Source organism: Oreochromis niloticus, linkage group LG10 (genome assembly GCF_001858045.2).
Source record: "Oreochromis niloticus isolate F11D_XX linkage group LG10, O_niloticus_UMD_NMBU, whole genome shotgun sequence".
NCBI classification, from domain to species: domain Eukaryota; kingdom Metazoa; phylum Chordata; class Actinopteri; order Cichliformes; family Cichlidae; genus Oreochromis; species Oreochromis niloticus.
The window spans coordinates 20,122,128-20,143,020 of NC_031975.2; the positions used below are offsets into that span (position 1 = coordinate 20,122,128).

Sequence of the window (20,893 nt, forward strand, 5' to 3'; positions counted from 1 at the left end):
TTGCTAATATGTTTCCATTATTCAATTCCTTTTATTTACTATAAAAGTTACATTTTCTGTTTTTGGTGGCAAAGTAGAGGTTGTTCTGCCAATGGTTTGAATGAAAGTAAATAAATCCCTTGCTGCTTTGAAGTGGTGCTAGGCCACTGTAGCAGGAAGAATCATATATTACTGCGGTCATCACTCTTCTCTATAGATCAGTCATCAGCTCTAAATTTAGAATAGTGCCCTTGGTTTCTCAGGCACAGTGATTCAGGTTATTCCATCATAACATAACAACAGTGCATCAACTCTGAGATTTGTCGCAGGCATTTTGAGAAAAGTATCCCAGTATGGACTGCTTGGATTTGGAAAATCCTGCATATTTCAGTTACCCAGCAGCTGGACTGGTGCAGGTTTCCTGCTTAGCCCATAGCTGCTAACATTAAAGGACCTCATTCTACCAAAGCTGGAGTTTGAATCATCTAGAATGACAGTTATCCTCTCAGTTATGTAGACTCAAAGCTACATGTTTGTTGCATGTAATGTCATGTGACAGATCTAGATAAAATGCCTTACTTTTCTTTATCCCCATCCAATTGTAAAGTAGTTGTATGAGAAGAAAGAACAAGTACAGGTTTACTTGATCACCGCGTGCTCTTGAGGACCACAAAGGTGCACTTTGATTCTGATTCTGAATTTATTTAAAGAACTTTTGGTCTTAACTTTGATTTAATCTTGTGTCAGTCATCTCTTGCAACAGAAAGCAAAATGCTGTGGCAACTATATCTGGACGTGTGCACACATTCAGATGCGAAGAGAAATATGCATTTTTCTGTCCTGGCTGAAACAGACTGATAGGATGCTTTTGTTTCTTGCATTCGATGCAAGATCATTCTGCATTACCTGCTAGTACTTTCGATATGTTTGAATTTGTTCTTGGGCAAATTCAAAACAGCCCCCCCACCTCCCCATATCTTGTTTTTCGTGTTCTATTGCCAACACTTGGAAACCAGCCAGTAGTTTTATGTAACCACTTTTTTGCAGCAGACAGTTGCAGTGAATTCTTAGTTTGGTGCAACCTTCCTATGCATGCCTTGAAGTGCACCACAGAATACCATTATTATATGCAGGTGGATTTTTCCTTTATGGATTACACGCATCATCCATCCAATGCTAGTCAACTATGGATGATAAACTCTCATGAATTTTGCTGCCTAATGCCTACTTAGCAATTTAATAGTATAGTTATTTCCAGAGAGTTAAAGTCACATTTCACAAGGTAGTAGAGACAAGGTTAGGTTAACTGATAATCTGGTTTAATTCATTTTAACATGTACAGTGTGTTACAAGTTTTATAGTTGGACAAAATCTTGCACGAGCTGCCTCGCTTGTGATGGAAGATCTTCTCTCGCTGTGGGTAAAGCTGCCACAACTGCCGGCGACCTTGCCTATCCAGCCTCTATAAAAGGACATGTTAGTAAGAGATGTAATAAGGATGGCTGGTTTAAATTAATCATCCCCTGGCTTAGAGCTATATGACATGAAATCAGTTGTATTTCCTCTTGTTTGGCAGTAATATGTAAGAAAAGCACTGACAAATTGTCTACTGTGAGTAATGTTCTTTTCCTCCTTTTCTTTCTGCCTGTAAACACAGGTCTCCTTAATTCTAATCTGTTCCTCCTTTAACTGTCATCAACATGGGAGCTGGGCGATGAAGAAGGGGAGGAGTCCAGCTCTACTGTAAATGGGCCATAATCCAGCTGGGCCAAACTCTGTCTCTATATCTGACTGCAGCTTTCTCTCCCGTGGCTTTTCTCACTTTCCTCTTTCTCACTCTTTCCTCATCTTAGCCCTTCTCTTTTTCTCACACTCTGGCACACTTGAACTCCCCCTTTTTTATATTTCTCACCTCGTTTCAGTTTGCTTTAAGCTACTGTTACTTTCTCTGGACTACTGTTCTGCTTCTAACCTACTTTCAACACTTTCTGTTTTCTTTGTAGATGAAAGCTGCCCAACAGGCCTCAGCTTTGTTTGTATACAGTACTTTCATGTTCATTGAGAGCCTTTTCTAACCTTGTTATTGTTCTGAAACGGTAGACCAGGGCTGGAATTCCTGACAAGCTTCCCATTTCTCAAATAATGTAGACTATTTCTTCCTATCTTCCTGCAAGCAAGCTCGACTTAAGGGGTAAATTCTCAGGTGATCAGTCCCAAAAAGTTGACACAAAAAGAGTAAAAAGAAAACACGAGCGTTTGAGAACAGCAGTGCTGATTGCCAATGGTCCTAAAATGAATAAACCATCAACGACTTTTTTTGTGCTCCAACTTGTACATTGCAGGACTTGAATAACCTGCTGCTAACGTCCTGGTGCAGACAGCAAAATTTTCCATGTTCACAGGTGGCACACAAAGGACAAACATCCTGCAGTATAGCAGCCTAACTACCAATTTAAAAATCTATATCTATATATATATATATATGTAACAAATCAAAATAGCGGTCACCTCAAGGCGCTTTATATTGTAAAGACCCTACAATATTGGAGAAAGCCCCGACAATCACAACGCCTTATGAGCATGTTGATGGTGGGAAGGAAAAACTCTCTTTTAATGTTACGAAACTTCCTGCAGAGGCTGAGGGAGGGAGGGAGGGAGGGAGGGAGCCCTCTGCTGTGACTGGTTGGGGTTAATGTGAGGGAGACAGGACAAAATTCACACTGTCTAATGATTAACTATATCATTAGTCATTATTAAATCCAGAATTGATATTGATTTTTGTTGTTGTTGTTGATCTAAGTCAGCCATTAGCGCCATTATGCTTTGGCATAATAATGCATAATTACACTTGGAATAAATAATAGAAAGAATTCCTGTCATCTGCACATATGCATATGCAGTAAAAATAATACAAGATGGAGATCTTTTGGGTCTGAAATACGAAGCCAATGCAAAAAAGTCTTCAATCTCCCTGTCACTTTGCAGTAAGGGCATTCTGTGCACTCACGCACACATTAACATAAGACAGCCACTTGCCCAAGTGAATATGATGTAATAAATTAAGAACTGTGAACCTGTACATAAGTAAGAATGCACTTTTATGTCTGTAACTTGACACAAAGTGCTTTTCTGTCACAAAAAAATGTGAACATTATTACACCCCCTCAGGCCTGTTTCACTTTCATAAGTTTGGATTTTGCCATTTAATGTCTTGCATGTTTAATGCTGGTCGTTGCTCAGCTGCTGTGTGCTCGCTGCTGCTTTTGTACATTAAATAAATTTAGCTTGTACAGCGACAGTCTGAGGCCTCGTCATAATGTCTGCTCTTCTCTTTCCTGCACATTTCCCTCCTCACTGCATGGTCTATCAGCCTTTCAGCCATTAATTACAGCTGACGCTCTATCCATTTTCCTCAATCTGCTCTTCGCTGTACTCTCTCCTTTCTCTGTCTGTGCTCTCTCACCACTGATTCATCACTCTTTACTCTCAGTCCACCCCCTCTTGCACAAAAACGATAAATGGTGTTTGTCAGAATACATTAGCTTTACCACTACAGCTCATCTCTCATCTGCATGATTTTAGTCAATAACATTATTATTGCCTATTACAGAGAAAATGTGTTTAATTTATCTTGGCAGTTAAAAAAAAAGAGAGAAAAAAACCCACATTCATTCTTAGGCATTTATTGTAATGGATGTTATAGTTCAAGATAATTTTTGGCATTCATGTTTTATCTGTGCCACATAATCCGCTAATAATTTTCTGCATAATTTTAGATTATTTCTGGTGATCTTCCACATGCTTTCTGCTAGCAGAAAGCAAAAAAAAGCCCCCCCCCAAAAAAAAGAAATCCTGCAGTCAGGTGCCGGAGATTTAAAAAATGTAATCTGAGAAATATGGTCACAAGTTCGTGGACACAAGACAAGAGTTATAAGGAAAAGATCGTCTTGCTTACGATTGCTGGATGTCTGCAGCCTAGCCCTAAAAAAACACAACAGTACGAGTGAGGCGGCTTCACTGCACTTAGTCATGCTGTTCTTTCAGTGCTGTTGCTATGGAGCTGAACTTCAGGTTCAAGTTTTTGTTATTTTTTTTTTTTTTAAATAACTCTGAAATAGGATGCATTTTGAGTTGAAGTGAGCATCATGCCATCCAGAGTAGACAGTAGACAGTTTTCTTAATGCTAAGGGGAATTTTTTGTGCTATTGGTGGAGGTCAGAAATTGGTGCTGCTGCAATCGGTCATATGTCCATATGATGAATGGGGACTTGTTTAGAGTGCAAATGAAGGCAGGATTATATGATGTAGCAGATCTGCAGCTGCATCACACTGCACTGCTGGATAACGCTCTGCCTCGTCTACAGCACACAAAATGTGACAGTGTGCCTATCTTAATGAAATAGATGGCTACTGAATAACGTCATCTGGAAGCCTGTATGATTATAAAGTGTCTACACTGAATTATGAGTCATGGCTAACAGTGGAAGTTGAAAATTAGTCCAAGCTTATCAGTCCCTCCTGTCAAATCGGGCATGTTTTTAGCTCATCCGGTTGAAGGACCGATGAGCTCATGCAATGGGAAGGTGTCTGTCATCCTTCCCGCTCTCTGTCCACAATTCACAATAACTGCTACTCCCCTTAGAGTATTGGTCAGGTTTTAGTGAAACTTGCAAACACAATCCTCACCTAATGGATTTTCAGTATTTTCAAAATATGCCCAAGGAAAAGGTCATGTTTGTCATCTTACAGGCAGTTTTTTGTGCTTTTTCTGGCTGTGTTTACTCCTCACCGTGCCACAATACTCCTGAACTCAAACACTTTCATTTGGTGTTGAGCAACATCACATTTGTGCAGGATATGACTGTTTGAGAGCCTCCTTGACTTCTCAGTGGATTTCACTTCTCATTAGTTTGTGCAGTACAGCCTATCAATGACTCTGAAACTTAGAGTTTTCTTTGTGTCCAATTCTGTGGCGGATCATGAGCCGGATGAGCTACTGCGTCATTGACATTGAAAAATAATTTGGCCAGACTCATGACACTGGAGCTTTTTCATGCCTGAGTCACAGGCCAGCTTGTATTCATGCACACAGATAATAAAGCAATTGCACTGTTGCTCAAAATGTACAGGCCTTCTTGTTTCAACAAGGTCTCGACTGAGTAGAAAGTCCAAACATCAAAATGGGCTCTTTTCTATTTTCATTTGCTGTAGTATCATTATTATATTGATAAGTTAACATCTACACAGCATTTAAAGATTGTAGGTAACTGAGCCACAGCTGGTTTTATTTTTTTATTTTTTTGTATATACCATCTGGTGACTTACTTTGCTGCATAATAAGACACTGAATTTTGTATCTTTCTAGTTTGACTGCGCATTATTTCAGATGGAAGTACAGTTACCCAAGAGACGAGAATGTAATATAATGACATAACATTTAAATTCCTAAGTAAAGTCCAAACACCTTATCATGGTTACAGGTATTACAGTCAATTTATTATACTCAAGGTATGGCTTTTGGTTTTGGTGATGTTCAGTGGTCCTATCTGTCCACACCTTTGAAAGATTTCTGGGAGAATTGAAGTGAATCTCCACCAAATTAAATCTGTAAATACTGAAATATTCAACTGTAAGTTTAGCTTAGAGTTTGTATGCTTTTATTTAAAAATAGACTTGAGTTTATCCTCCATTGGTTATTTGTGCTTTAGACTCCTGTGTTACTGTATTATGATGTATTTCAAAGGTATACCCACTGCACTGCAAAAGCAGTATCAACAGCATACACTGATTTCACCTGACATCAGAAAATAAGCACTGAGTGTGGTTTGCAAAACATTTCCACCCACTTGTTAAATGACACAAAGCTGATAAAACTCAGTGGTAGTCAGTTTAAACATGGGGTGAAATAAGCAATGGGAGGTCTGTCTTTAAAAGATCTTTGCAAGGCTTTTGACATATGTTTACTATGCACTGAAATGAAAAGACTACAGGATGGGTATGGCCAGATAAACAGTGATTTCAACAGGCAGGAGCACCTGGGGAAAATGGAAATTAGGTAAGTGTGTATGTGTATTCAGTTAAAACACACGTGTGCTTCCAGCTTACCTCTAATGCATTTGTTAGTGAAGTCTATGTTTTACTGTGTTTGCTCAATTACGGTTGACCCACAGTGAAAAATGCTACTTTTTGCCATTAATGGTTCTGTTTACTTGTATTAAATCAATGTTGCAGATGGGATCCGGAAGGAGAACATTTGGGGAGATTTTTTGTTTACTTGTGGCTGACATTTCCCTTTTTATATAATTTTTTAAAGCTATCTGTTCCCTGTGTGTGTTTCTAAACAAGCTAGAAAACATGGGTTCATTAATGTTAATAATTCCAAAAAATAGATTGTTTTTCAAGCTGACGCCAACTACTGGAAATCTAATATCAAACCTATTGTTTTTTTCAGTGTTTTTCTCAGCACTGTTACCAATTACCCTCTTACATACTGGAAATTGGTGATAGCAATAGAAGCAGGGTTATCGGACACACCTTCTCTAAGCTCTTCTCTCTTATCTTATCTCCTCCTCTTCATCACAAGTCAATGAGTTTGCTTGAGCGAAATCTGACACATGGAGGTTTCTTTCCTCCCTCTGAGCTCAAAATCAGCTCAGAGGCTCGTATTCCACTTGCCTTTCTCAGAGGAAACCGAAATGTGGGGTAGGGAGGGCAGTGTCCGAAGGGTGGGGCCTTCAGTAGTAGGAGCACAAATCAGAATCTACTTCTAACTTCTTCCAGGGGGTTTTACAGTGGTTTCTGTGGAAAACCGCATTTCATCACATTTCAGGATATCAGCTCATCCTCATCCTGCTTTTCTGTTTCCTTCTTTCATAACGTACTTATCTGTCTTCAAATAAGGCCATCTGAGTTGTGAAATCTGTGAAAAAATTCTTGCAATGGAATGATCTCCCAATTTAAAAAAAAAATAAATCTAATCTTATATAAGCAAGTCAGTTTTCTCCTCATGTTTTCTCTGCTTTTTTTTTTGCACTTTCCCTTTTGGCTGAGCGGAGAATAGTTAAGGGGCTTCGTGGCCGCTTTATAAGCACACTTTAGTGGGTTAACGATCAGCCTCTTTAATCCTGTGGGTGTGTTTGAGCATGCATGGGTGTGTCTGGTGTGTGTGTGTGCATGTGTGTAAGAGATAGAGAGGAGGAGGACGATAACCTTGAGTGAATTAGAATCAGGATATCCAAATAAAAGTAGCACTGTCCCTCATGGACTCGAGGTAAAAATCTGCTTTGCACCTTTGATGCTGCCCACAGAAACACAGCAGGAGAGTAAAGCTGTGCCAGCAGGGACCACAGGAGTCTTGCATTAAACTCACAACCCATAAAAATCTATTATTTTTAGGAAAATATTCTGAGGCAATGACCTTTTATTAAGGCTCTTCCAAGCTTGTGCATTTGCTTGCTTACGTGTTTGATTTGTTTTGTTTATTGGCTGTCTCTGTCTCTTTGTTTTGAGCTCTGTTGTTGTTGTTGTCATAATGTATTAGCTTTCAGTGAATTCGGTACAGGCTAAGAAGACTGTTGTTGCACTTTAACAGCTAAACAGATGCTGTTTCACTTTTGTAATAGATGGTAAATATTTAATTGAACTTGGTCGTTACGCTCCAGACTGTACTGTTTGCAGTGCGCCTTGGGCTAGAGTGGAATATAATTAAATACCCATGCATGCTTTAATTTGCTGGCATTTTTGGCCAGGACAGGTTATGTAATTTGAAGAGATGAGAAACTGCAGTTGTGTAGTGTTTTCATTTTTGTTTTTATTAAGCATGACCCCACCTGATTTTCAACCACGTTTCTGGCCTCCATTCGCGACTTTTCTTACAAAATGTTTTGCTCTGTTTTATCAACATCATCATGTTATTTAATAAGGGTCTCCTCCTGAGTACGACTGATGAAACAACCCTCCTACTTTTTGCAATTATAATTTTTTCGCCTTGCAAATCTTGCACATAATGCTCACGAGATAAACATTTATTATGAAGTAAACCATTTGAAAAAAAAAAAAAAATCCGCTATGAGCTATATGTGGGAACAGCGCAGCTGCTTGCTTTAACTAACAATCCAGCGGCGCTCTACGCAACTTAATGTACTGTTTAAAGTAATCATTTGAGACTTTGCAGAACTGCTGTTCCTTTTTAACTGTAAAGCAAACAGAAAGGCAGCACAACTACATGAAAGCAAGTTTTCCACTCTGCAGTTGCAGGCTGCATACCAAAGCAGATTGACTGACAGGTCTTAAGTAGACTTATCACTTAATCTTCTAACTGTATTTTCCAGCAGAATTATTTTGAATTAAGGAATAAACTGTCGTCTGATGTGTATCACATCAGCCTTGTTATTTCCACTTTCCAGTGGTCTGCTGATAATGCGGGATATGTTTTAGCGTTAGAAAGAAATCATGTGGGTAAATCATAAACCTCTTATTAGCTCTTAAGAGAGTTCTAGGCTCTGTATCAGAATAGCAAAAAATTGTAATTATAATTCTTCTTTTTTTTCTTCTGTACTGTTAATGACTGATTATCATTTCATGGTGCAATAAGCATTTTGTCAGAGTTCTTTGTGAGAGGAAACTAGTGATTGCATTTCAGTGGCACTGTGTAAAGTAAGTATTAGCCCTCGGGTTTCCGATGCATCGCAGGCACGCAAAAAAAAGAAATTAAATAGTTCTTTGAACAAATTCCAGCTTGTTGTAAATTTGAAACCCTTCTTTTCCATTAGTGTTGGTTCCTTAAACCAGTTCCCGTGTCCCCCCTGTGCAAACAAACTCTTACTGCCCTGCTTCTGTGCTCCCATAGTTTTCTCACTGTACGTCGACAGATTTCACTTTGCATCTACCAACTTCATTAATCTTTTTGCAGACAGAGGTGGGCGTATGTAAATGTAACCCTCTATTAGTCAGCCAAAGCCATCACCACTCTTCTCTGCTAATGCTTCCAATGTAGCTGGAGACATTTTCTCTGGCCTGGCCTCTTGTGAGACTGCATGCATGTTTCCTTTTTTTTGCCTCAGACCTCAGAAATCGATCTAAATGATAATAAAGTTCACCAACAGGCTGGTGAACCTAAATAATCTCAGCCAAGATAAACGTCAGGGAAAAGGATCACTTTGCCTGCCGTGCTTCCTTTAAATTGTCACTCTCAGCACTTTTTGCTTGTTAGCAGGTAATGATATATAAATCAAAGACGAGTCAGTCAGTATTCTTACTGCCATCTCTGTCTATGACTTTAGAAACGTAAACCTTTTTTCATGCGGTGTGTCAGGACAGACACTGAGGTGATATCGGTGTCTCAACTTCTCCTGCATTTACACTGCCGGGCCAAAAATAAGTCTCAAATTCTAGTATTTCTTTGGGCCACTTTTACTTTTGATGCTAAGGTTACAGTGGCTTCTATTCTTATGCAGTGTTGCAGAGTTGAATTCATTTGTCTTTGAAATCTTGTATTGATGATGGGAGAGTCAGACCGCTGCGTAAAGCCTTCTCCATCACATCCTAGAGATTCAAAGTGGGTTAAGGTCTGGACTCTGTGGTTGCCAGTCCAACACTTGTGACCTGGCCAGTATTGACACCCTCCTGAACCACCACGAGTGCTTCTGAAAAGCTTCGTCCTGGTCTTTCCCCGGTGTCCAAAGCTCTAAGCTTTGCCATGTAGTTTTCCAGCTCCCGCCCCAGTACCTTTCTTTGAAAGTAACCTTCTTTATGTGTAATTATAGTACAGAACGAAGGTTACTTTCAGTTACTTCCTTGTAACAAGGGGCCACTGCAGCAGATAGTTCTGTGTAGATGATCTGGGAGACTTCTACACCAGATGCCAGGGGTTTTGTTTCTCTGGCTGAAACCAAATCAGCAATCTTTTACTTGCCAAGCAAATGTGTGAACTACTACACTGCAGAGGCATCTTTTCCATTCATTCATTTATGTTTGCCTTTATCTCTTCTTCTTTTATTATTATTTTATTGAATAGAGCCTCGCGTAGCCGCATTATCGCAAGTTCTTCCACATGCAACACGCACATATACTAACGTTAATGAAATATGAAATATACAAATCTGTATTTTTTTTTCTTTTTCTTTTGTTTCCTTTCTTGTTTCTTGGCAGTTCTTTGTCTCTGTTTAGTATTGTGTTTTTTAATAACATATTGGGAAAACAAAGAAACAAAAATGATGTCTCATGCTCCCTGAACCACTCTTTCTCAGTGTGAGTCTGATGAATCCTGGCGTTGTCATCTTGGAATATGTTTTAATCTCCTGCTTACTTCACTAATTCTTTCTTCATAATAAAAAAAAGGCAATGTTATATTCTGAGAAAGCACGTGTTTGGGCTTCTTATCCCAGCATTATCATTTTTTCCAGTTTGCTTAAACAGTCGGATGTTTACATCTCTGTACAGTCCTTTACATGTTTATGCCATGATAAATATTTATTTAGCATAAATACTCTGTTAGGTAACTGCTTCTTGCTTAACATTCCATATGTTATAAAAAAAAGCAGCATGATAAGGAAATTCTTTCTGCCACCCTCTTAATACTTTTTAGTCAGCAGTACAATATTTCTGACATAATGGTAAAAATAGTGGTAATGATGACATTTATGGTAATTAGTCATGAGTTGGTGAGAGGAAAAGTGTCTTTCCTGTCAAAATGCTGTTGTGAGAGAGAAAAAGGAAAAAGTGCATGAAAGGAGAGAGGAGACTTTCTTCTGAGGCTGAAGCATTAAAGTCCTAAATGAAGGCTAATTACATAAGAAGACAAGGGGAAATGCTGTGCACCCTGAGGCCTTGGCCATCTATCTGATTTAAGACACACAATGTGTCAGCGGTAAATCGAATCTGCAGGGAGCAATTGGAGGTTCTCTGCACACACACACACACACACACACACACACACGCGCGCGCTTGTATTGTGATAAGGCTGCGCAGCACACAGGATTTATTGCACTGGTGTTAGAATCATCCTGTCATCTTCTTTATTTTATTAATCAGCTTTTGGTCAAAGACGTGCTGGAAAAAAACCAAAAAACGTTGAGCATTTGTTCCACTGTGAGGTTTTAGAGCACACTGTTTGGCTTTATGGCATCGGTAAAAGAGAAAATTTTAGATGTGATGACTAGAAAATCGGTTTTATTTCAATTTTGACATTTTGTCTCCTTTAAATAACAAATTAGCAACAGATTGACTATTTGTGATTTTTAATCAGTGATGAAAAGTTCTTTTTGTGTTGTTTTGCAGAATCATTTTATACTGCTTTGTAAAGAAGTGTATAATATTTTGAAATGTACTGAAGTAGAACAGGGTTGTAGGAAAAAGGGTGACGTGTGAGTGGTTGTACTTGAAATATTCCATTCTCTCGCAGTCGTATATGTTAAATAGCAAATGATTAATTTTTCCTTTTTAAATGTAATTGTGTAGCTGCTCCCGGGCTTTATTGTATCAAAAAAGTATAAAAGCTGCCTGTTGTATTCAAATGACACACTGTGTTTTGAAATATACGTATATACTTATAAAAATGTAACACGCTACCGGTCTGAAAAAGTAGATCGTCTGTATCTCACACTGGAATAAACTTGCAAGATTGTGCCATTGCCCTTCATTTTGCTCCCTGTGGTCGACACCATGTGGCCCAATTTCCTGTAAAGCTCCACATTCCAATACAGCATAACTTCTCTCCAGGGATTTAGCACGTGACCTCATCTAGCCTAAACCATGCCCTTCTCAGAGAGGAACAGTAGAAGTTTTGTCTCTTGGTTAACTGCTCTCCTCTGTTCTGCAAATTATCTTGTACATCAAAGTGGAGAAGGGCCTTACTGTGGGCCTTACTGTTAACACACTTTGCAGTTTGAGTCTTACTGTAGCTTTGATTTGTTCCTTCCTGGCTTCGTCTGCCTACACACATGCGCTTGTCTTTGCTGACTGTGTAACTGAAGTGGGGCACAGAGACGAGACTCCTGCGGTATAGTTTTGGTGATGCTGCACGCTTTCTGCCATCTGTCTGTCTGTCTGTCTGTCTGGATCTTAGTAATGACATGCACGACATCATTACTGTAAATGATAAAGTACGAGAGAAATGGTGAAAAGAATAGCAGCGATTAATTGCTGCGATGGGGGGATTAGCAGAAACAAGGAAAGAAATGCCCTTATAAGAGTTCACATTAAAAATGGAATACTGGCCTACATTGTCTCAATATCAACTCAACTAAGCCAAATATGTTAAATAAACAAGTATTAGCCCTTCCCCAACAAACTGTCCTACTCCACCCTACCCCACCCCATCTCTTCTTTGTTTTTGTTTTTTATTTTTGGTTGTTGTTTACATCTTTTTTCCCTAAAATATTAAAGCGCGTAAGCTGCTAATGCTAATACACTCACAGGTCATTATATTAGTTACACATTGTTATTGGGTTCCTCGTTCATGCTCAGAACTGCTTTAATTCTTCGTGGCATTGCTTCAATAAAGTGCTGAAAACACCCACATTGACATGATAGTAGCAGACAGTTGCTGCAGATTTGTCAGCTGCACATTCATGATGTGAATTTCCTGTTCTACCACATCCCAAAGGTGCACTGCTAGATTGGGATCTAGTGACTACGAAGGTCATTTGAGTGCAGTGAACTCATTGTCATCCAGAAACCAGTTTAAGATTATTTGAGATTTGTGACATGGTGCATTATCCTGTAGCCATTGTAAGATGGGTACACTGTGGTCGTAAAGGGACAGACGTGGTCAGGCTGTGGTGGTGTAAACAATGCTCAGTTGGTACTAAGGGACCCAAGAAAATATCTTGTGCCAAGAAAATATGCCCTCACAACATTACACCACTAGCAGCAGTATCAGCTTGTAATACAAGGCAGGAAGGATCCATGCTTTCATATTTTTTAAGCCAAGTTATAACTCAAACAAAATGTAACAGCAGAAACTGAGACTCATCAGGCCAGGCAACATTTTTCTAATCTTCTGTTGTCCAGTTTTGTTAAGCCTCTGTGAATTGTAGCCTCAGTTCCTTGTTCTTACCTGACTGGAATGGTACTTTTGTGGCTTTCTGCAGCTGTAGCCCACCTGCTTCACGTTTTGATGAAGCTTTCAGAGATGCTCTTCTGCACACCTTGGTTGCAAAAAGTGGTTATTTAAATAACTATTGCGTTCCTATCAGCTCAAGGCAGTCTGGCTATTCTCCTCTGGCATCAACAGGACATTTTTGCCCCAATAAACTGCCGCCCACTGAATATTTTATCTTTGATGGACCATTCTCAGTAAACTCTAGAGATAGCTGTGTGGGAAAATCCCAGCAGATTCAGCAGTTTCTTAAATACTCAGACTAGCCCATCTGGCATCAACAACCATGCCACTGAAATCACCTTTAATCCTCATTGCGAAACTTGTCGTCCTGACCGTTACTACATGCATGAATGCAATAGATTGCTGCCATGTGATTGGCTGAACAGACATCAGGGCAGTTGGACAGGTCTTCCTATTAAAGTGTAGGTATAATGTTGAATATTCCCTATTGTGTTTCATAAACAGTTTTTAGATAGTCTAGTTGTTTGTTTTCACAACACAACAGCATATCATAAATCCCCAAAGCCTTAGAAAATCCAAAACACGAAGCTACTGAGAGAGAAAAACCTTTAAAGCTAAACTATTTTGCAGCAGCTCTGAATCAGGTCATTCACTGCTTTAATTCTCTTGTCTTGTAATTCTCTTTTTCTCTTGCCTCTAAAAAGAACCACTTCCTAACGTAATGTTATGCTTAATCATAACATTAAGATGATTGCTGTGCAGCACTTTGCATTGTGTTTACTTCACTACTGAGCAACCCTGACTACACAGTGCAAGTTGAAGGAATAAATTCCACTAATTCCTGATGAAAAGAGGCGACAGAACAGATTGAAGTAACTCATTTAGTTCTAAAAATTCCCCAGTTCACTGCCTGCCACAGTGGAAATTAGTGCTAATGAGATGTCTTTGTGTCCACTTTGCTAATGATTCTTTGTGGGCATCTGTGTCTGGTGTATATTTGAGCATAGCAGCATTGAGGGAAGGAGAAGGAGAAGACGCAGTAGCAATGGCACGGCACAAACTGTTGCTACGTGTGAGAGGAAGTCGAACTGTTAGGCTGAGGTACTTATTTGTGCTTTCACTTGTGTGCTATCTTTTTGAACTTCATTTTAAAACCATCCTGAAAAAGAGCTGGTGGACAAATTTCTTGAGTAGGATTTTTTTGAAGTTATGTTCATGTCATAGTAGTTGAGACATAATTTATGCTTGATATTTGCGCATTCTCTAGTATTATCAAATTAAGGGGACTATAGTCCAGCACTCCTTGCATAAAGGTGAGAAGGGATCCCAGCAACAGATTTGAGTGTCGTGCACCTTCCTTCTTACAGGCTGCAGTCACACACTGCATGGCGCAAAGACTTTTTCAGGGAAGTATAAATGCAACATTTGAAGAAACCGTCATGCTTTCAGTTTTTTCTTTTGAGTCTCACATCTATTTGATTTTTGCTTCGAAGATACTTTGAAAAAACTTTGTGAGGATAGTCGCGAGCAAATGTTCAAGTTTTAGGTTGGGGAAGAAGTGACTGATGCTATGAAATGATGATTGAAATGACAGCCGTGCGTAGGAGATTTAGACATTCACATGCGAGGATGGCAGAGTTGGTGGGTGAGTGTTGTTTAGCAAGAGGAAGAAGGGAGAAGAAAAGAGGGAGCCATGACACAATCACATGACAATTTTTGAAACAAGGGTAGCTTTATAACCCCGCTCCTCTCTGGCAACCAAAGGCTCTGCTTAAGTAATTTGAAGACCAGAACAACAAACACACAGGTTCCTATTAGCAACACACACTGAAAACACACACACATACGCCATGTATTCGCGTTCCCGGGTAGGTGAGTTGGATAATCCCATGACTCGCCTGACCTCCTCCATACTCCCTGCAAGTAGTGGCACTGGATTGGCTGAGAGGCCAGGCTGGGGTGGGGTTGGAGGGCGTCTGCCCCAGCGGCCGTAATGCGAATATTATATAACTTGGAAAATGAGGTGGAGTGAGCAGTGAGAAAGGAAGAGAGAGTTAGTGAGAGACGGATGTGATGAGAGTGAGGAAGTGAGAGTAGCAAGAGGCAGCAAAGGAAGAGTACAGTAAAGCGGTAAAATTACACAATGGCTTAAAAAATGGAGAACAGACTTATTGTTTTTATATTTTACTACACTGACTAATATTTGCTAGAGGAGGGATGCAGGCTACTTTTCCTCACATGCTATCACTAACTTAAAATGCCATCTTATGTGAAACTGTCAGACTTCCTTTTTTTCAGAGCCCAGGGCTTTTGTTACACAACAGATTTCAAATTTGAAACTGTGCTCCGTGTCAAGAATTATTTGCAGCATTTGTTGTTTTGTTTTGTTTTGCAAATATCATTCATAAAAATTACATATTTACAATCAAGTATATCTAAAATAAACCTGCAAATTCTCAGTTAAAATCATAAATCAGTGTCCAAACAGCTTTTTATTTTTTGCTTGTCAGTTGAAAATTTCACATAAAAATGTCGACGTTTTATCGAATGGAGCAGCTACAGTCACTTTCAGTATGTGTCAGTATCCAACACTGTGAATGCTCTTATTTTCTACTTCCCTCCCATGGGCACCTCATACTTTCTGCTCCCACACATTAGCCTAAAAAAGCTTTGATCTGAATGGAAAAACTAGGCTTACTGTATATCAGTTCCCACTGTAGTTACTGCTATATGATTCCCCAGTGACAGATCAGGTCAGCTCAGTTCAGTTCACGCAGTCTATCCATGGCTGCTATGGGCAATTTATTTATTTAAGACTGTTATCCATGCTGCTCTATGTCTTCTACTGCTATATCACATAATATAATTTTTACTGGTGTCCATTAAACAACACGTTACTGCGATTAGTTATAAATCAGGATCCATTTTAATGGAATATAATTTACAATAAACACCATGTGCTATTTTTAGAAACATACTCTTTCTTAGCATGTGTTCACACACAAAGGCACGTAGCGAAAGCGATGTTTGTAGGTAGAAGTAAAAGGGTGTGGGAAATCACTGTCATCATGGCCCAGCCTTTACTTTCCTTCATTTGCCTTTTAAGACCAGGTTCTAGACTGATACAGCAAAGTCCGTGCAGTAAATCACAAATACACACACACACTCTAAAGGCAGTGTGGGTGATGAAAGAGCAGCAAAGGGCCATGAACTGCAACCTGCTTTTTGTGTTTATTCGTGCCTTTTGCTCAAAGCCCCCCACTGGAAAGTATTGGTTAATGCGTATGTAGGTGTGTAGGTGGGTTAATACACTTCTCTTTTCTGCATGTGTACATTTGGCACTTTGTGTCTTAATCACTGTGCAGAGTTGGCTTGTTTGTCAGTGCATACAAACCCTGTTGCCCGTGTGAGTGTGTGCATCAGAGAGCGATCGACTGTGTGCACGTCTGCTGTGCTCTGGCCCAGTATGCATTCCTAATGAGGCTTGACTCTGTGCTACATGGCTCAGAGCCACACTTGATGTCTCAGCAGTGGGAGGAGCATATGAAATGGCTCGCAAGTAGGGGTGGGGGGTTATAAATCTTTAATCCAAACACCACCCTGTGGTCATTTTACATTACCAGCAGCTGAGTCATGCCGTAACAGACCAGAATAGAAATTTGTAGCATGTGACATTTTTTTGTTGTTGTTGTACTGTTGTTGTTTATTGAACTTTTAAACATTAAAAATGAGAATAAAAGAAGTGATAAGATAATTTAAAAAAAATATAGCTACTCTACGTTGCAGTTGTGTTAATTTTGACAGGAAATTTTGTTTTAGTCTTAGCCATAATTTAGGCATCTAAATTCTTTTATTTTTAATCTAGCTTAAGTTGATTAAATATTATAACATTAAAGTAGACTCAATATGAGATTTATTCAGTTGACCCAAAATAAAAAGTGTAAAAGTTGGTCATGAGGGTTGCTCCATACGGTTTTCAAAGCATCTTCTTTTCAGTGATATCAAATACAAAATGTGTCAATATGTCTACTGTCCTCTTCTTCCCAAGCAGTTGATATTTTGTCACATTTTCATGACAAACGGGGAGCATGAAAGCTAGCTGTATTATTTGCCAGTGCCAGATCAAATCCGCGCATCTAACCTTACTTCACTTCTAATTGGATCTTGTCTCTACGTTTTCATCTAATTTTTATCCATTGACAAAGCAAAAAAAATTCCTTTTTTCCCCCTGTGCATAAGTTTTTTTTTCAGTTATTATCCCATTTTCTTCAGAAAAAAGGTTGTTGATGAAAAACTATGATGGCAATTTTTGGTCATTGAAATTAACTCTGCTACATTGTCTTCATGCACAGGACACACTATAGCATAGTCTTAGGAGCTTAAAAGAAGATGACTGGACTTTATTAAGTTTTTTGATGACGTTTTACCTTCATCCAAGAGGCTTCTTCAGTTTTAATAAGATCAACTACAATTGTGAGCTAGATGGCTGAAAATCTAAACAGACACATTGGCTTCATTCAGTTAATCCACTTCAGCTGCAGAGGGACGAGGACAAGATGCCTGTATTTGCAAGACTTTCTAATCTTCTGTGTTTACATTTGTTCAAATCGGATGATTGGTCTCAGGTGGTCTCCCACTTCACTGGCCACTTTTTTGTGATCTCCTAGAAGTCCAGATATTTACAGATCAAGCACTGCCCCATAATAAGTGTCCACAGTTTCATCAGTTGCTCCTTGAAGTAGACGAGTAATGAGAGCACCAGAAAGATGAGCACATAGCAGGAGCATTTGCCAACATTCACAGAGTTCCAGTGTGGCAAATAAAGTTTAAACACATTGAAAGTTGATATGATTTCCATCCATCTATTCTCTTCCGTTTATCCTTAGAAGCGACAACCATAGGATGAGAGGGTACACCCTGGACAGGTTGCTAGTCTGCTTCAGGGCTAACACAGAGAGACAGACAAACCATTCACACTCATATTCAAACCTATGTGCAATTTAGATTCACCAATTAACTTAACCCCACTAACTGGATGTCTTTGGACTGTGAGAGGAAGCCAGAGTACCTGGAGAGGCAACAGTGCTAACCATCATGCCACTGCGCTGTCATAATTAATTTTATTATGCTATAACAATGAAGATCTAAGTTTGTGTTTTCACTTGAACGCATCAGGTTGTAAATTAATCTGCATCTGTTCAAAGCAGATGTCTCAGAAAAAAAGAATTAAAGGGGTTTGTGTCCACTGAAATGCTTGGGCTTTTAACTCTTTTAAGATCTGCTTGAATTTGTATTGTAGCATCCCAAACGGACATGTTGGGGAAATTCCACATTTGCGAAAGCAAATTTTATAGACTTCATCTACAATATTATGCAATACCTGTCATAATGAGGTGTTCTGTGTTTGTTTCCTTACGATTACGGCTCAGTTGCTCATGCTGGAAATGATTTACCTAATGACTTCAGATTTTATAAAGCTGTGACACCCCGAGCGCAGTTGTTTGCCAGGTTGATGATGAACGAATAGCATAGATGTTTGTTTTTGGTATGATCCTCATTCTTAAAACAACTAATTTAAAAAGTCCTGTGAAAGGACCGCATCGAGCCCTGTGAAAACATGACTGTATGACTGCATAAGAAATGAAAAATAATCGCCCATCAGTATATTTGTATGAAACTCTGCCAGATCCCTTGTGACCAGGAAGCATCCGGATGTAGCACACACACTAGCATATCGATATTTTGGCTCTGTAATGACAATAGCCTTTTAACTGACATATCATGTAATTAAAATTAGTAGTCATTCAGTTATTATAAAAATCCTTATAAGTAATCCCATCTTGCATCAGGATCAGTGGTGTGTCCTAATATTTGGACTATGTACAGGATCAACTGAACAATAAGGGTAAAAGGACTGTTTTGTATATACATTGTCTGCATGTAACCTATAGGTACCAAAATTGATTAGACTATTGAAGCAGATTACTGTACCTCTAGCTGAAACTCCTAATAGTTTCAATTTGTGGGTTTGTTAAGTTTCACAATGAACCATACTTAGCCACTGAGGTTATAGTGATGCAGAAAACTAGGTCTGAAATTGAGGTATGCATATTTAACAGACGTGCATTTATTTTTGTGGTGAGGTGGAACAGTACTTGTGAAAAAGTATTCTGTGTTTTGTGATTGCATACTTTGCTCAGATGGGGATCAGAAGTTAAGCTGGGACTGCATTCTGAATCCAGATACCATTCGAACTTGGCTGCATTGGAGTCATCTTGACTAGCTCACCATAGATATGAATAGACATCTTAGCTTAGGGTGTCTTCCAAGATCCATCAACGCTACTCCCCTTGGTTGCGGTCCAATTTACATAAGCAAGTGTCATCTTTCCAGTGACCATGAGAAACCAGGCCCTGTGAATTTGGGTCGTGCTTTTTTAGATAGCAATGCTCCTGATCTGTAAGGTGGATTCAAAGTTCCAGTTAATGTAATCCACTGTACTTTCCAGTTCTGATTGAACATGTGGAGAAAATGGACAGCAAAACACTTGAGGCCTTAGTTGAGAAGTGATGTTGTATCAGCACTGGAGCCAAGATATCTATAGACCTGAACGCAAAGTCATTGTCAGGCTTAGCAAGCTAATCCTATTACATAATCCCCATATACATTCCAACTAGTGTGCTACCAAAACAAACAACAGGGGAAAGATTTAAGCCCTTTAATGCGGTCAAATTCCTGTGATGGATTACACAGCAGTGTCAGTCGAACACAGCAGACGTAGCGTATTCTTGGTTTGCATCCTGCCACTTGACTTGCAGTGCAGCTGTCAAGTTGGTCTTAGTGACTAGTTAAGCCTCACAGTGCACTTCATGTGCGTAAATCTCTCAGTGGAAATAACAACGTGTATGACCGTGTGTGATTACACTTCTCAAGAAGTTTATTCAATTCTTTACTTTGTATCGTAACACACTTAGAAGATTGGACTGAGATTTAGAGCCTAGATACCGCACAGAGAAGCTATTAGTGATAGGCTTCATTGGATTTGGCCTACAGTTGATTTGTTTTTCATTTTAAGCATTAATGAAAAGACATCTGGCTCATCACTGGGTTGTGTCAACCTGGGGAAAACACTGCAAACACTATGAGGGTTTGAATTCCGATGAGGGATGCATTTTTTTTATCACCCTAAGATTTGAGTCGGTGCATGATACAAGTTGACTGTCACAGGCCTATTAGCAAATAGGATAATGTTCAGTTCTAGCAGTGGCCAGTGTTTATTTGTTGTGTCTCTGTAATAATGTGTATATTTGGGATCCGTTTTCAGAAAATTGCATGACTAAATTTGGGCTCATTCAAAGGTGGTGTGAATGAGTCACCCTACACATGATATTTCTATGCTGCAAATCAGCATTCTTGACATATGTTTTCCCCCTCTTTCCTCTCTCTACATATTACAGTTCATCACCCAGAGAAGGAGAGATCAGCAGCTCTGTGGTACCTGCCCAATCCAAGACCAGTGGGCAGACTCATAAGATCTGTTTGGTGTGCTCAGATGAGGCCTCTGGATGCCATTACGGGGTTGTAACATGTGGCAGCTGCAAAGTTTTCTTCAAGAGAGCCGTTGAAGGTTGGTCTTCCGCAATCTGCACCCACTGCCCCAATCACTCAGACACGACACACTCCTCATTCATGCTGGAAATTCAGTTTTACTTTGAATGATGGTACTATGAATGTTTAAATTACATATGCTTATATGCATATGCACTAAATTGTTAGTATTTATTACAAGTTTTCTCCCATTACACTACAGCTCTTGATGCTTCTGCACATCTCTGCTCTGTCCTGAAAAAG

General features: G+C 39.3%; 1 protein-coding gene across 2 annotated transcripts in view; it reads left to right on the forward strand.

Moving 5' to 3' along the window:
* Positions 1-20,893, forward strand: part of LOC100534588 (glucocorticoid receptor) — a 57,906-nt gene that overhangs the window by 17,663 nt on the left and 19,350 nt on the right. For both annotated transcript variants that reach the window (XM_003446939.5, XM_005452584.4), the window contains exon 3: positions 20,500-20,669. In XM_003446939.5, the coding sequence (XP_003446987.1) occupies positions 20,500-20,669 (170 nt within the window). The remainder of the gene's footprint in view (positions 1-20,499; positions 20,670-20,893) is intronic.